This window comes from Kryptolebias marmoratus, linkage group LG17, assembly GCF_001649575.2.
Source record: "Kryptolebias marmoratus isolate JLee-2015 linkage group LG17, ASM164957v2, whole genome shotgun sequence".
Lineage (NCBI taxonomy): Eukaryota > Metazoa > Chordata > Actinopteri > Cyprinodontiformes > Rivulidae > Kryptolebias > Kryptolebias marmoratus.
In genome coordinates this window covers 17,547,863-17,564,223 of record NC_051446.1, presented here as the reverse complement: position 1 = coordinate 17,564,223, position 16,361 = coordinate 17,547,863, and the positions used below count along the sequence as shown (strand labels likewise).

General features: G+C 39.5%; 1 protein-coding gene across 1 annotated transcript in view; it reads right to left on the bottom strand.

Moving 5' to 3' along the window:
• Positions 1–37: 37 nt before the first annotated feature.
• Positions 38–16,361, bottom strand: part of nrg3b (neuregulin 3b) — a 220,063-nt gene continuing 203,739 nt past the window's right edge. The window contains exons 7-9 of the mRNA XM_025010872.2: positions 15,862–15,971; positions 7,891–8,073; positions 38–1,224 (exon numbers count right to left, since the gene is read on the bottom strand). Coding sequence (XP_024866640.1) covers positions 519–1,224; positions 7,891–8,073; positions 15,862–15,971 — 999 coding nt within the window. The 3' untranslated portion in view covers positions 38–518. The remainder of the gene's footprint in view (positions 1,225–7,890; positions 8,074–15,861; positions 15,972–16,361) is intronic.

Genomic DNA, 16,361 nt, shown 5'->3' with positions numbered 1-16,361 from the left:
ATGTTGTGAAATGAATTAAAATTAAAAAGGTCCTTAGTTAACACTGTTATCTTAATCTTTATTTTGTCACAATTGTATGTCAAATATATATACGTCTATATGACATATATTATATGACATATATAATTTCATTTCTTTACAATAGAGAAACAACATAGAGATGACACACTATTTTGGTTTCTAAGTAGAAGCTCCTTTTAAATAGTGATTTTTTTTCCCAGTACACTGTTTAAATCAAGCTCCCACTCGCTGTTTGTTTTCCTTTTTGAGTCACATTTATTCACAATGTGTGTTCGTTTGTCTTTTTGTGAGTTATTGTTTTTTTGTGTCAATTTGTTTGTTTTTTCCCCCCCATCTCTGCAATTCAATCTGTTAATCTTCCTTCAAAAATTGATAGCCATCTGTTATTGGTCCATGCGGCCACACAGATGGTCCCACTGCCGAACCGTCCTGAGCCACCAGTGAAGGTATCCAGTTATTAGAAACAGTGTCTTTGAAGCTTAACAGAGTTAATCCAATCAGCTCGCAGAGGGCTTGACATAAGTGTTTCCAGTACCTCTGCAGCTGGGTCCTTGGGCGGCCAGGAAGCAGTTTGCGAGAGATGTCTGACCTTGGCACTGTCCCTGGACTTCTTTTTGGCCCGCTGCCTTCAGACCTCTGGTGCCCGTGTGCAGGACTTCAGCTGAATATTGGATAGTTTTCCCCTCTGACTTCTGCACATTCTCAGCCTCAACAGTGTTTGTGCCACCGTGATGGATCTCGCTGTGAGATCCAGACGTTTTTTCGGGGCTTGAAAGGCCTCTCTGTTTTACGTCTCGCACAATTTCTGCAGTGAATTCAACAGAGCAGGGCGCCTGTGTGAGGTTCTTCTCCGCAGGGGGGGCAATGCCGCGGGGCGAAGCTCCGTTCACTAACTCAACAGTCTCGGGCCGAGACGGAGAATTGCTAATGCGCCGCCCTGGATCCCCAGCCGGTGGAGGGTGCCACTTGAGGAGCCCCGCTTGGTTCCGGTCACTCGTGTTAGTGGGCTCCGCCGCCTCAGGGTCGCATGCTTGGAGTGATGGGATGATGGGCACAGAGCGGGTGCGCAGGGACGGCGGCGGGGAAGTTGATCCTTTGTCTAGGCGGGTGCAGGGGACCTCAGTCCATCCTTTTCTGGCAGTAGCGTTTGAAAGAGAGGTCCTGCTGAGGAGGGCGCCGACCCGTCTGCTGGCAGAATCACACCTTTGGGCAGAGGAGAGAACAAACGTGAATTAAAAAAGCTATTTATAGCTCAGCTTTTTAATAAAAAGTTGCTAGAAAAATAAATTAAAGGCCTAGCATTCCTTGTATTAAAGGAATGCATATCACCCGCCATTTTAGGCTAAGATCATCTTATGTTGAAAAATGAGTTACAGCCATTTTGATCAAACCTTAAAAGGTACTCACTGCAATGTTATGAAGGCTGGTAACAAAAAAATTATCTGAACAATTTTTCTCTCATATATCAATGGTTAAAGTGTCCTTAAACAAAAAAATTTGTAAGCAAAACTTGTGAACGATTGTCAACTACCACGTGTGTCTGTTCACCTACAGAAACAGCCGAAATGAGTGAAAATAGGTCAACAAAGATGACGTCCGTGAAAAAGCCATTTGGATTTGAGAAGTCCAACAGTTTTGATGCATTAACAATATGTTTGTGCAGACAAAAGTGCTTTGTTTACATTGAATGTGTACCTGCATTCCAAAACTGCACATCCATATATCTAGAAAACTACTGGAGTAAACGCTTTCAAACTGCACTATTTGATGGAGTTCAGGATCACTGTTTTACAATTGATTTCATAGTTTAAAAATAACATTATGTGCCATCTCATCAGTTTGGAGAATGTGTTGTGACGGACTCTCAGTTACTAACACACCAAATTTTAACTCAGTATGTGTAAAATTTAAAGAGATCTAATCATTTTTGTGTTTAATAAGGTCAGTTGGATGTGAGAGCCATTTTGACTTGGGTTGACTCCACAAGATAACCAGTTGTAGAACAGTTCGCTTATTGATTTGATTAGAATCTGTCCCTGTGGCTCATGAAGTATTTTGCTTACAATGTCTCAGAAACAAACACACACGCACAGACGTGGGCACAAACATTATTGCCACAAACATTATTGCCCCGCCTTTGCCTTCAGCATTGAGCGATAAACATCAAAGTCAATTGAATAAACAGATGAAAATACAATTTTCTTGCCTTTTTATTTTCCAGTTTTGTCCAGTTTGACCAAAAATTACAACAAAATAATTATTATTTAGTTATTGTTCTTTTGTAATCTTTGAGTAATTATTTATAATCCTCAGTGTGAGCAGCCTTGTTTGTTGCTGGATGAATGTTTAACAGAAAAATCCCGTCTCTCATGACTGCCTTAGTCTGCCTTATCAAACTTTTAAAGCTTCAGCAGCATCACAGCTGGATTCTTTACCCTGCCTGGTGTAGATATGCACGCGGACATGTTATACATACCAGATTACCTCTTTGCACTGTGTTCCAATTTGGTTTTGGAGATGAGGCTCATTAAACTGACTTCCAGAGCATACTTTGTCTGAAAGTATATACAGTAACTTTTAGGGCGGGTATAAGTGCATGTGTGGGTGGAAGAATCTCATCAGACGCATTTTAACGGTGCTGCATCCTGAATCCCAGAAGAGGAAAAAGTTGGAAAGCATCATGGAAGAAAACTTATCACAAGTCAAGAGTGGGTAAAGATTAGAGGTGGGGTGTTATAATCTTTTTTTTCCATGCACTGTGAAATTAACGATTCTCATTTTAAAAATGTGAAAAAGGATTATTTAATGTTAATAACGTCCCGTTGCTGAACCCTTAAGTTCCTACTAGGTTTTAGCTACTATTCTGCTTTTTTTTGTTTTTAGTTACCATTATGCTACTTTTCACTTTTAGCCAGCCATTTTGCCATTGCAGTTTTTAACTAGCCTTTAGATACTTTTAGCTATCCTTTTGCTACTTTTAGCCTCTAGCTTGCCCTTTTGCTACTTTGAGATTCTAACTATTAATTTGCTACTTTTAGCTTCTAGCTACTTTTTTGCTACTTTTAGCTAGCATTTCAATACTTATGGCTTTTAGCTAGTGTTTTGTTTGTTTTAGCGTATAGCTACCATTTTTCTTCTTTCAGATTTTATCTGGTCTTCTGCTTCTTATAAATTTAACAACTCAACGCTTCTTCAGCGTTCAGCATTTTTACTGCATTTTTGCAGAAAAGGAACTTCCTTCTAGTTTATGTCTATAATTTTTTTTTACAGCGGAGGACAGTCAAATAAATACTTTGGCAGTTATTTTAAGAGAAAGTTCAACAGGAAGGTATAAAAACTGTTTCATACTGCAGTGTAGAGCAAAACCTTTGGTTTCTCAACAGATTCTTTTCTCAGGTTTTTGTTTGAAGTATCAATACAGATGCATCAAGGTAATCAATAATCATTTTGTAATTGACCTCTAGCCCTCTGAATCGTAATCAAATCGTGAGGTGCCTAAATATTCCCACTCGTAGTAAAGACTGTGTATTCGTTGAATATTTGTGCACAGGAGTTAATATTGTTGCTCGGGCACACAGCCTTAGGAGACAGCCGGTGTTATTGTCGGCCTTCTGAGGCTGTTTGTGGCATAACCAAGTTTATATAATTGAATTACTTCCTCACTCTCTTCTTGGTCTAAGCAGGACGAATACAAGCTGGAGGTAAATCCGTCAGATCAAAACGAGTCTAAAAATAACTCCTGGAGCAAATTTGACTTCCCTTCTGCCCCACTCTCTGCAATGGGTAAATGTTTTGACACGGGATAATAAAACTGACTGGCTGTGGGGATTTGTTGCCACATAATGAAAAACACGGAAGAGTATTCTCATGTTTGTTTCCCGTCCTCGCCTCCCTCTCCGTGTTTTGATTTTTTTTTCTTTTTTAACGCCGCGTCTCGAGATGCGCCCCTGTCTTTACTTCCCTGCGCTCCCCTCATCCCTGCCCGGTCGTTCTTGTGTCCTCGCTTTCCCCTCTCGCACTCCTTCGCCACCTCCCGGTTTCTCATTTCCAGAAATGAGATGGTGTATCCATGGCAACATGGGAGATGTGGAGGCCGGAGGAGGAGGAGGAGGAGGAGGAGAAGGAGAAGAGGGGGCTGCGAGCTCACCGGTTGTGTGGCTTGTAAGACGAGAAATGGGTCATTTCAGCCTCCCAAAGGCCAGCGTTTGAGTGATGGATCTGGAAGGGAATTGTCAGCGGCGAACGCTATCTAAACTGTTTAATTGTACAAACGTAATTTTACCCAATAGATGAAGAGAAGTTTATTGTTTCAGCTCTTCTTCTAAACACTGTGCGTGAGACCTAATTGCCTATAGCGGAGAGATTTTTCCTTTGTGATTTTGAAAAGAATCCTCATTAGTTTTCATTATTGGTTTATTTGTTATTCTGTATTAAGTGTGTGCAGTCGTGCATGTGTGTGTTAAGAAGGGAGTTGCTCCTGGAGGAGCTTTCCCTACACAACATTTTGAAGAAAAAAAAACAACAAAAAAACAAAACAAAAAAAAAAAGAGACAGAAACGAAAACTCCAAGGCTCTACGGAGCTTTGTTTAAAAATGTAAATTATGGAAATAGGTCATATAAAGAGTTTTGGCAGCTTGCAGAATATCTTACAAGTCGCTGAAATGCTCAGTCAGGACGGCTTGCTAATAGGAACATCGCACGGCTCTTTTAAGTGTGTGTGGAATACACGGGGGACGCCGCTGCTTTAATGACAGACGTTTCTGTTAACAGTGCCATCGCTCCAGCTGCACTCGCTGACAGCAAATTAGGCTGTTTTTGAGTCATATGCTAAACAGCAGAGTAATTTAGACTTAAAGATGCTCCTGTCTGCTTCTGTAAATAAAACCGGAAATAATTTTTAATGTTTTTCGCGTGCGTTTATTAAAGAAGAGGTGTGGGAGAAGCTGCTTGACAATGCGCATTAATCTACTTGGCAAGGCACGCAACCTCAAGGACCAGAACAACGTGCAATTTTATTCGAATTCCAAAAGTCTCTTCCTTTCCTTGAGGAGAAAATGCACGAGTACTTCCTCTATGATAATTAACAGGCTGGCAGTCTTTCCCGGAATGCATGTTGCCCGCTCACTTTCATGCAAGAGCTTTAGACTAAGTTAGTGCCGTTTTGGTTAAATCTTGTAAATGACAGTATGCACAACGTCATGTGATGTTGCATGATCTTGTGAGCTGTGATAGCACTCAGACAGTGTGTTGAGGATGACTATCAGCTACTAACATGTCAAGTTTTAGCTCATTATCTGTAAAAAAAAAAAGACTGACCTAAAGCCATTTTTCTATTAGTTAAGCTCAATTAGCTGTGGTGGCCATCTAAAATTGGAATGATTTTAAAAGCTAATCAGTTATAGATGTATATTAAGAGGTTCATTAAAATCCACCCTGTGGTTTATAAGATATTTTGCCAACGGTCAGACAAGGTTGATGCCAACAGTTAACACCAAACTTTTAAGCAAACATATTTTGCAACGTGTAGTGCTCAAACTATAAGTTGTAGATGACTTTCAGCTACAAACACACAAAATTTTATCCCAGCAGCTGTAAAAATGGTTGAGTTATAGTCATTCTTGTGTTTCCTAAGGTCACTTAGCTTCGTTTGCCATCTTGAATAGGATTGGCTCCAAAAGTTAATCAGCCGAAGATGTACACCCAATAATTTTTTTCTGAGAGTTTCTTTAAAATCCGCCCAGTGATGCATGCGATATTTTGCTAACAGACAGACAATGTTGACACCACTAGTTAATGGCAAAAAATTTAAAACAGTTTTCAAACGATCTGTTTGTGCTCAGATTATGTGTTGGAAATGACTATCAGCTACAACCACACCAGATTTTGCCTTAATATCTGTAAAACTGGATGAGTTAAAGCTCCTGTTGTGTTTGCTGAGGTCGCTTAGCTGTGGCGGCCATCTTGGATTGGGTTGACCCCGAAAAGTTAATCAGTTGTAAGCGTACATCTAACAATCACATTAAAGTCCATGCACTGCTTCAAAAGATATGTTGCTAACGCTACAGGCAGACAAAGACAAACACGGGTAAAAACATGATCGCCTTGTGCCGTCAGAGACAACAATCACGCCAGGGATTTCACTTCTGTGAGCACATGCCAGTGAGGATGATCAGACTGTACGTTTAAAATATGTTCAAGTCCCCTGATAGGTGTGTGGTGCCAAAAGCTCCTTTTGTTTTTAATGCCACCTGAAACAGATCCAAGTGGCTGCGCTTCACTTGTAACGGCCTTAAAAAAAATAGGTCAACTTCGTCGCCCTTCGCCGTTAGAGCATAAGGAAAATTTAAGATGGCTGAAATTAATCCTCCCCGATGTGTTGGTTTAGGCTCTTATCCAACCCAACTTGACGCTCAGTGTGAAAATGAGGGAAAATAAATTGTTACGTTGACACGTGAACCGTGAGTCGGCAGCGAAATGCTTCAACATCAGCCATAATCGAGCCACTCCACACAGCTGGAAATAAATGTGAACCTGTGCATCATTTGATAATTAGCTTTGGCACAGTTGTTTATTTTCTTAACCCCTTTTTTTTTTATTACTCAAATAAAACAATTTGGTAACTGTGAGAAGCATCAGACGTGTGTGTGTGTGTGTGTGCGTCTCCCCGAGCACCACGATGCTGCAGAGCATTTATCAAGTGTGTTCTTCAAATTAATCGTGGCGGTTTCAGCTGAATGAGGGCACGGCACAGCTCATTTATTTCCCCGGATCCGATTTCAGAGGACGGTTCATAGATCTGAACCGAGAGGATTTCAGTCATAAACTAATTTCTCTGAAAATCACTCCGCTGCCGCCACAACTTAACCTCGCTTAGTCCACAGGTCCTGCATCGCCCGGTGTGGGGAGAGACTGACTGAATTTCCTTTTAAAGGAACCAAACGAAACGCTGACAAGACTTTTTGAAAAATTTAAAAGGTTTAGCATTCCCTGAAGGAATGCATATCGCCCGCCGCCTTACATGCCAAAGTTTGAGATGAAGATCATCTTTTGGAGCCGTTTGGTCAAACCTTAAAAATACCATTACGGTTAATTAAAAAAGTTAATTAATTGCAGATGTACATCCACTGATTAGCTCCTGAAAGTTTCTTTAAAATCTGTCCAGTGGTCCATGAGATATTTTGCTAACAGACAAACAGGGTTGACTCCAACAGTTATTGCTCAAGTTTTGAGCAAAGACCTCAAACAATAAGTAGAACTTGGAGGATGTTTTGTGAATGACTCATAGCTACTGCCACACCAAATATTAGCACAATATCTGTCAAACTGATGGACTCGTATCCATTTTTATGTTTTCAAGATCAGTTGCCTGTGGTGACCATCTTGAATTGGGTTGTCTCCAAAAGTTAATCAGTTGAAGATGTTCACCCAATAATTATTTACTTAAAGTTTCATTCAAATCCATCTTGTGGTTCATGCGATATTTTGCTAACAGACAGGCAAAGTTGACTCCAAATAGTTTTCAAATATTTAAATAAAGTTCTTGCACAATCTGTTAGCTCTCAGAATATGTGTTAGGGATCAGTCTCAGCTACTACCACATGAATTCCTAGGTCCTTATTTGTAGAACTGACAAAATTATAGTCATTTTTCTGTTCATTAAGATCAGTAGGCTGTGGTGGCCACCTCGAATTTGTGTGAATTCAGAAGATAATCAGTTGCAGGTGTACATCCAATGATTACTTTCTCCAAGTTTAATTAAAATCCGCCCAGTAGTTCATGAGATATTTTGCTAACAGACACGGGCAAAGACATCATTGTCTGCCATCGGCTTTCCTTGGAGGGCGATAAACAGCGACATGAAGAAATACCTTTTTCTGGAGTCCATGTCAGACGAGTCGTCCTCCTGCAAGTGTTTGTAGACGTGTCCGGCCATTCTGGTTCCCTCGATGAGGCTGGTGGAGATTTTGTGTTTCCCTCTGGAAATGGGTGGGGTTCTGAACAGGTTGGCCTCTCTGCGCTGCCGGGCGGGGCTGAGTGAGAGGGAGCTGCTCCTGCAGCCAGAAGAAATCACCAGCTGAGCACACAGTTTTGTTTTTTGTTTTGTTTTGTTTTTACAAAAGCCGCCTCCAAACAGCACTCGCAAATTCTTTTCTCGTATCAGATGCTGGTTCGTTCCTGCGTTTCTGTCTGAGGTTCAGGTGGGAGAAACGAATCAAAAGTGGTACATAAGTAACACTGTAATCGAAGCACATGACAGAGGCGTGCAAAAAGAGAAATAACTCACAAGTGAGCAATAACATTTACATAAGAATTAAATAATTTGCCATCGCTAAAGCAAATAAAAAGGAAGGAGAACTAGCAGAGTGGGACTGCAAGCATGCTAGCGGGTGTGTTTTGTGCTCGGAGCAAAATGCTAATGCTGGTTGACAATTATTGTTCTATTTTGAGCAACATTCTGAGAACTTAACTGTATCTTAATTTTCTTTTATGCAAATCTCCTCATGTTTGTTTTGAGGTAAACATGATTTTCCTTTATTTAGTTTTTTTTTTTTCTCTCTCCTGCTGACCCACTGAAGCAGAAAGCTTTAAATAAAACAAACAAAAAAAAACAACACACAAGTAGATCCCAGAATAAAAAGAGACTCTTTCATGCCAGACATGATTGTTAATGACCATTTGTTTTTCAGCTTTCGAGGAGACTTGTCATTGAGCGAGCATGCTCAACAAGCAATGGAGGGTGCACTTTTCTGCAACATGAAACAAAATAACCCTGAATGAAGCTTTCTAATGACTGCGGTGACAAACAATGTGGTTATAATTTGTTTTCCTTAAAACTAAGCCTTAATTAAAAGTCGACTGATATGGGGTTTTTATTGCCCGGTGCCAGTATTTTGCAATCGGGGCAGCCAATGGTTGATATAAAACACTGATTTTTAACATTTTTGGCCAATATGCATCTTTCATTTAATGAAATATAAAAAGTATATAACAAATATAACAAAATTGGTTAATTTAAACAAAAGTGTATTTAGTAACCTTTAGAAGAACTTGTAAAATAATGTATAGAAGTTAAAAAAAAAAAAACAACTAAATTATGGGTTATAGTAAGCTGCTTGTAGCAGCTGCTGCTGCATCTTTTCCTGCTTCGTAATTAATTATGTGCAGACATGGCCTAGTTTTGAAAGGTGACAAACATTAAATTGGTCGGCCAAATTTTCCATCTATCTGTAGTTTAAATGATACATACTGCAGGTCGAAGACTAAAATCACTGTGTCCCATTTGGTAGCCAAATATTTAACCATTAGTTTTCATGACTTCAAATTAAGGGTGACGGGCACACTCTAACCCCCCATGTCTTGCTTTATTGTTAAATTTTATGTATTTACACCGTTAGGGAGAGGAGTCCTATGTTTTGTAACATAGGGAAACAACAAAAAGGTTGGGCTATTTGGTCTTTTAAACAGGTTTTCCAGAGGACATTTCAAATAAAGGTTTAAGAGTTATAAAAGTAAAATAAAACCCTCCTAAATGTAAGTATTTTCCTTAGAATTTCTTTCAAAGTCATAACAATCATTGTAATGTCTTTTACTGTATTCTGAAATACTTTTAGTATCACAGTCGATCATCCTTAATGAGCATAAAACACATAATATAGTGGGGTTTTTTTTAAATTAAAAACATTTTCCTTCCACAACAACTATTGTAATGTTTAGTTTGGTGCATTCTGGTTTGTTATGTTTGGTATCAATGTCAATCTTTCCTAGCGAGCATAAAAAATGTATTGTGCTGAAATGTGTTGCTTGGTAGATAACCATTCACACAACACGCAATATGGGCGTATTGACATTGCGTCTGTTCACATAAAGGCTTAACGGTGACATTTGATGGAGTATTGGCTTCCTAAAGTAATGTCTTATTTCACGAAGGTATATTTTACCCACTACCCTTTGTGACTTTGAATTAATAGCCGAAGGCAGATGTAGTGATGTGGTTATGGGGAAAACTAAATTAAATTATTCCTGGGCAGCAACAGATATTTTTATGACTGTTTACGCTGACAGAGATTTTGAGTCTTTGTGAGTGCCGTTCTTTCCTGAAGGTGAGTTAGTGTTTTTTTTAATACGCAATTTAACTAAATATTGACTCTTTTCTTTTGGAAATTCTTCTATTGGAATCTAGTATTGGTGTTTCTACAATGAAATCTGAATTCTACGTCTTTATTCTCTCTACTCTCCTTGTTTGTATGTGCAATGTGACAAAGTGAAGATTTTTGCAATCTGCTGGCTTTGTTAGATAAATAACTTTTTCTAATTGGCATTTCATAATGTACTTTGTGTGAATGTACTGTGTTGTTGGTGCTATATAAATAAACTGAATTGAATTGATTGATTTTGTTTCTGTTGATGTTAATAGGTCTAAATGCTGTATATCCTTCTGTTCTGTTATCTGTGAGTGATTTCCTTAAAGATGCTACGCTAACAATGACAGTTTAACAGCTATATTTCCACGTTAGGAGCAGCCCCCATGGTTAAACATTGAGAGTCGACCTAAAGCTCAGCTAAACCATTCCTTTTACTGAACTTTAAACTGCATTTGTTCCACTGTATGAAGTAACACAAAAGTGACCCGTGTATCCCGCTGCTGTCAAATAATGGAAGCCACCGTCTCGCTTTCTAGGCACGCTGCTCTTAAATTTTTTCTGAGCACAGTCGGTGGTCTACTTCAAAGCAGATCCCCGGGTGTCTGCAGCGGTAAAGTGATGACATCAAATGTGAATCAAAAGTTATACTCCACTGTTTTACAATCTGCGCTACAAGCTGACGGGAGCGCATGTCGCGGAAAACAAGCCGCTGCGCTGCACGTGGGACAGTATGACACAGATCCGGACAGTTTACAGAATCTGTCAACATTTGAAGCATTGAGGGCCCCTGCAGTGTCACGTGCCACTGTTTCTGTTATGTAAAGTTTGTTTGATTGTGCTAGTTTCAAAAAAAAAAAAAAAAAAGAACAACAAAAAACTGGACGTGTTTTTGCCTCCCAGCTTGATTTTGGCTCTCAAATAATTTTCCATAACTAAGCTAAGCACAGCGTAAATGTGCTGTATGCATAAGTTGGTGATGTCTTTTTTTAGTCCTGTTGTAGCCTGAGTACTAATCAAGATATTTATACTCTGAAATGTTCCAACCTGTTTTGAAACTGAACCATTTGTTCAGTACAAAAAAGTGGATATTTCATTATTAGACACTTGACTCAGGCACTGTGTGTTTCTGATACCAGTGGCTGTGAAATAATAAAACAGGCTACCATTGGTTGCATTGTCAGTGGCCTGGTGGTATTGACTGTGTTTAAATAAGCTGAGTTCTATCAGTTTTGCAGGCAAGAAAGATGTCAGTAACTAAAAGTTGGAAAAACTATGCGTTACTGACAGAACCGGAGCATATTTTAGTTCCTTTCTCTCCTAATGCACTTCCTGAAGAAAAGCAGAGATTATAGGCAGACGGAGGGGAACGAGAACTGAGTAAAAAACAGTAAGTCACATAAACAGCGAGAAACCTGATCGCCACAGTATCAGCAGGATTCTCCCACACAGAATAGCACTCCTGATGCTCACCGTGGATACTATGTTTTCATCTCAGCATGTGCAAATGTTAATGATTCAATCATGTGGAAGCGATAATACAAACTGAGTAAATTCTTCCACATAGAACATAAAATTAAAACTTGACTGACATGTGGAATGGTGGTGGTACTGTTTACATCGACTTTGCTGGGAAAAGAACTACAAATAAGGACTGAAAACATACAGAATATTAAAGCCCTTGAATTCCTTGAAGAAATGAATAATCGCTGACTTTCATGCCAGAGTTTTAGAATAAGATCGTCTTTTGCTGAGAAATGACAGAGCTGTAGCCATTTTGGTCAAACCTTGAAAATAAGGTTGCGTGCAATCGCATCTGATATTTATTGTGATCTGTTAACACTTAGATTTTGTGTTGTAAATGATTCAAAGCTGCAAATTTTAGTACAATATCTGTACGAGCTGGAGAGCGATATAAACGAGTCGTGAATGAAAGTTTGCTCAGAATGCCTTTTATGGAAAATATCAAAGTGAATATTTTATTTATATTGTTACACTGAAATTAAAAGCAGCTGCTACTGAATACAAAAGGGTGAATTTTAGACTAACAGGCCCTCGCAGACACAACACAATAAAAATCTGCATAACTGCACTCTGGAATCCATTTTTTCCAGTGACTTGAGCCCCACAAAAGCAGTTTGTCGCTGCGTCAAGCAAGTCGCTGCTCTCCGCTGGGTTTGTTCCCCCTGCGCCCGCGTGGCCAATAGAAACGAGTCAAAGAGCCAGGCGTGAAGGGCAAAAAGGAGGAAAAGGCAACCGCGTTGAGCGTTTGAATTCCCTGACTTCAGAGGTAAAGCTCCGTCTTAGAAACACGTTCTGCCTAGAAGGCAAATCAAACTCTTGGCTGAAAGCCAGTTTAAATTCATAAGGCAAGTTTCTCACATGAGAAGCGTCAGACACCTGCGGTTCTCTGATTCTGTGTCTTCCGGCTGCTGATGAAATGGGCGACATTTGTGATTTGCAATAAAAACATCTTAGTACCACTTTGATGGAGCAATCACTGGTAAAGGCTTTAAACTCCACGTAAAGATGAATTCTATTATCTTTAGTGTTACTACACAGGAAATTACTTTGCCATTATAACCAAATTCCTGGCAAACAATCATCAGCTGGAGACGTACTTTGTGCTAATTTAAAAATGAGGGTGGAATTTCTGTGGGAAGGTTGTGAACAATTAATATTTTACTTCTTGTAGATAGCTCTTTAAAAGACCTAAGTTTGGAGAAATATGGATTACTTTTGACTGGACTGGTGAGCCAAAGGTGAATCCAAAGTAACTTGCTGCCATCCTTAAACAACTTCAGTCTCAAAACGTTTTTTTTTTTTTTTTTTTTGCAGTACACCAACAGTTTCACATGAAATGGTTATTTACACAGGTTCCATGGACATCTGCGAGTGCAAATAGCAGGAGCAGTTATTTCTGCTGATATAACCATGTAATGTGAAATCGGTGGCAATGTAAAAAAAAAAAAAGAGTCTGTGTGAACTGCATTCAGTGTTTTTTAAACCAGAGGTTTTTTTTAGAGCAGCAGCAAAAAAAAAAAAAAAAAAAAATTTGTAGCCTTTCATTGACGAGCTGCTAGGCTGTTCAAAGAGCTATCTACAAAAGGTAAGATAGTAATTGTTTATAACCTTTCAACAAAAACCCACTTTAAATGAAAGGCCGAGCATCCCTTGAAGGAAAACAAATTGCCTGCAACCTTTCATGCCAAAATTTGAAACTAAGATCATCTTTTGCTGGGAAGTGATGTACTTACAGCTGTTTGGGTCAAACGTTGTAAATGATGCTATGTACCATCCTATGCGATCTAATGAGATCACGAGAATATGGTGTGAATCACTCTCAGCTACTACCACACCACATTTTAGCTCCATATCTGTAAAATTGTCAGATATTGAGTTATTACAATATTTGTGTTTGCAAATGTCAATAAGACGTGATGGCCATCTTGGACAGAATTGACACAGAATCACAATCCATTATTGATGTGCAACCAATGGTTGCTTTGTTAGAGTTTCATTAAAATCTGTCCAATGGTTCATGAGATATTTTGCTGACTCACAGACATAGGAAGAAACTTCATTGCCTTCGGTGGCAGGCAAAGATCAGAGCTCTCCTTTAATGTCATCAGCAAGTGCAAAGTCCAAAATGATTCAAGCTCCAGTTTTTCCGTGTGTTCAGCCTCACAGAGCTTTTGGTCAAATATGAAGCCATTTCTTTTGGTGATATTTACATTGTTTATCCAAATCCCGGTTGAACAGATGCCATCTGCATTCGAACAATTGAGTCCATCTGCACAGGCTCCTGCCCAGTGATAAGCCCCCGACACACAGGTAAACATTTGCTGTGTTATTGATGGGCCATATTGACATGGTTTTATGGGGCATTTCTCCTGATGGCACACAATGTGGTCCAGTTTTTCAGGTCAATAGCTGAAAGCATTTCACCATCATCCATCACCGTCTTGTTCTCCCCTGCCTCCACATTCTCCGAGAAGCATCTGAACTGATGATTGACTGTCAGCTGCCCTTCATGAGACACCTGCATAACACTGTGGAGAATGAAAAGAAAAAAAAAACAACAACAACCGAAAAGCCAGGGGGTTTTGGCACTGTCTCTGCAGCTACACATAACAACCTTTTTAGAAAAAGTTTCCTCTCTGACATCGCGCTGGTCCATTAAAACAGAGCACAACTGCTGCCACAGTGGGACTTTCACTAAAGTTGTCATCATTGTCTAGCAGACCTGTAAAAACTCACTCTGCCTGTACACGCACAGCATCATCTCCACAGGCATGGGCCCCTTTAATCACTGCAGTTTCTGTTCTCTGCATCCTCAGTTCAAAACACTGAAAACTGCCAATAATGAGGGCTTACACAAATGTGTGGAGAGCCAAGCCTGACCTTTATTCTACGTGATTATGTGTCACAGCGACAGCTCTGTTATCTGGAGTTTCTGTCAATCCCGCACAACTCCAATCCGACCATCTACAGGCGGACATTTTCTAGTTACAAAATGTTTCCACTGATTTCTCTAATCCCGTTTTGTGGGCGCTAAAGGGAGGTAAATTAATTGTGAGAGAGTTTCTGTATGCTGCTCGTCTAAATGTTATCGACTGTCAGTGTGCCTGAGCCCGTATCATCAAAGCAAAACAAAATTTTTCCTGCAAACATCCCAGACGGGGCTGGTGCAACCCCACACTTCTGCGCTCCCTCGAGGATTTAAATAGGCACCACTTGATTCTGACTGCTGTGAACACAAAGCACAGCTGACTCTGACATCCTGCGACGCAGAAAAACGTTTTATTTCTTTGAAGGGTGACATGGGAAATTTTTGTTGAACCTTCACTCATTCATTTCTCCTTGGTGGATGTCTTTGTGCAACGACTTCAGAATCTACCCATAACTAAAATCCTTGCATTTCTTTAAGGAATGCATATTGCCCGCCGCTTTGTATGCCAGTGTTTAAAACTGATCATGTTATGATGAAAACAGTTGAATTTATAAACATTTTGGTCAAAATGTGTAAATGAGGTTATAAGTTATCTTATGTGATATTGTGTGTGTTGTTAATGACTCTCAGCTACTACCACACCAAATTTTAGCTCAATATCTGTATAATTGACTGAGTTATAGCCATTTCTGTGTTGCCTAATGTTGAGTAGCTATGGCGGCCATCTTGAATGGGGTTGACCCCAACAGGTAATCAACTGCAGATGTTCATTCAATGATTACCTTAGGAGAATTTCATTGAAATTCATCCTCTGGTTAATGAGACATGTTGCTAAAGCCACAGACACACACACAAAACATTATCTTCTTTTGTTTTCGGCTGTAGAGCTCTAAAAATATTTAAAAACTTGTTTTTAATGAAATATTGTGTGAGTAAAAGCAAGTTATTTTAACAGACTCATATTTATCCAGTCAAACTAGCAGAACCAGCGAACCTCCTATAAAAAAAACTTCATTACGGTGATTGGTTTGAGAAACAGATTAACACAGTAGCTCTTATTTATCACCCTCATAAATCCCTCTGAGATATTTCTTCTTTAATAAATGGTCTGTTTATTATTTGGAAGTCCATTTATTATATCATATAGCGGTCTGATTAAAGTTCTCACTTGGCTGCCTCCTATATCTCGACGTGGACTGAGGAAGATATGAAACCAGGATGGCAATAAGAGTATGTAATATTTTCACCTGAAGCATTTCCCTTTAGACAGCGCTTTGCTGAGAACGGGTGGGGCTGCCGTGGATGAGGCCGGCGTCACGGTGCTGCCCTGAAGAGATGATCCGTGGGTACTGCAACCCTGCAGAAAAGAAGGACAGTACAGCAAACAGTGAGTGACAAATTTAAGTCAAGATTAGGGCAGTAATTGGACTTTTACCTCACGAGACAAGACAAGATTTTTACAAAACCTTCAGGAAAAAAAGCTTTTGCAACAAACTTAACTGACTGGCATCTCTCTAGTGAGTCTTTTCAGACTTAAGAAGGTGCTCAAACTCATTTTCATCATGGTCCAAAGCTAAAAACTTGATCAAGAGCCTAAATTTGTTGAATATCTATTTAATTTTTTTTTTTTTTTCAGATTTCCTATGTCAAAGTCATACAGAAAAAATAAATAAACTTGTCCAAATATATAAATAAATATATAAAAAAGATCATCCATCCATCCATCCATTCTCTTCCGCTTATCCGG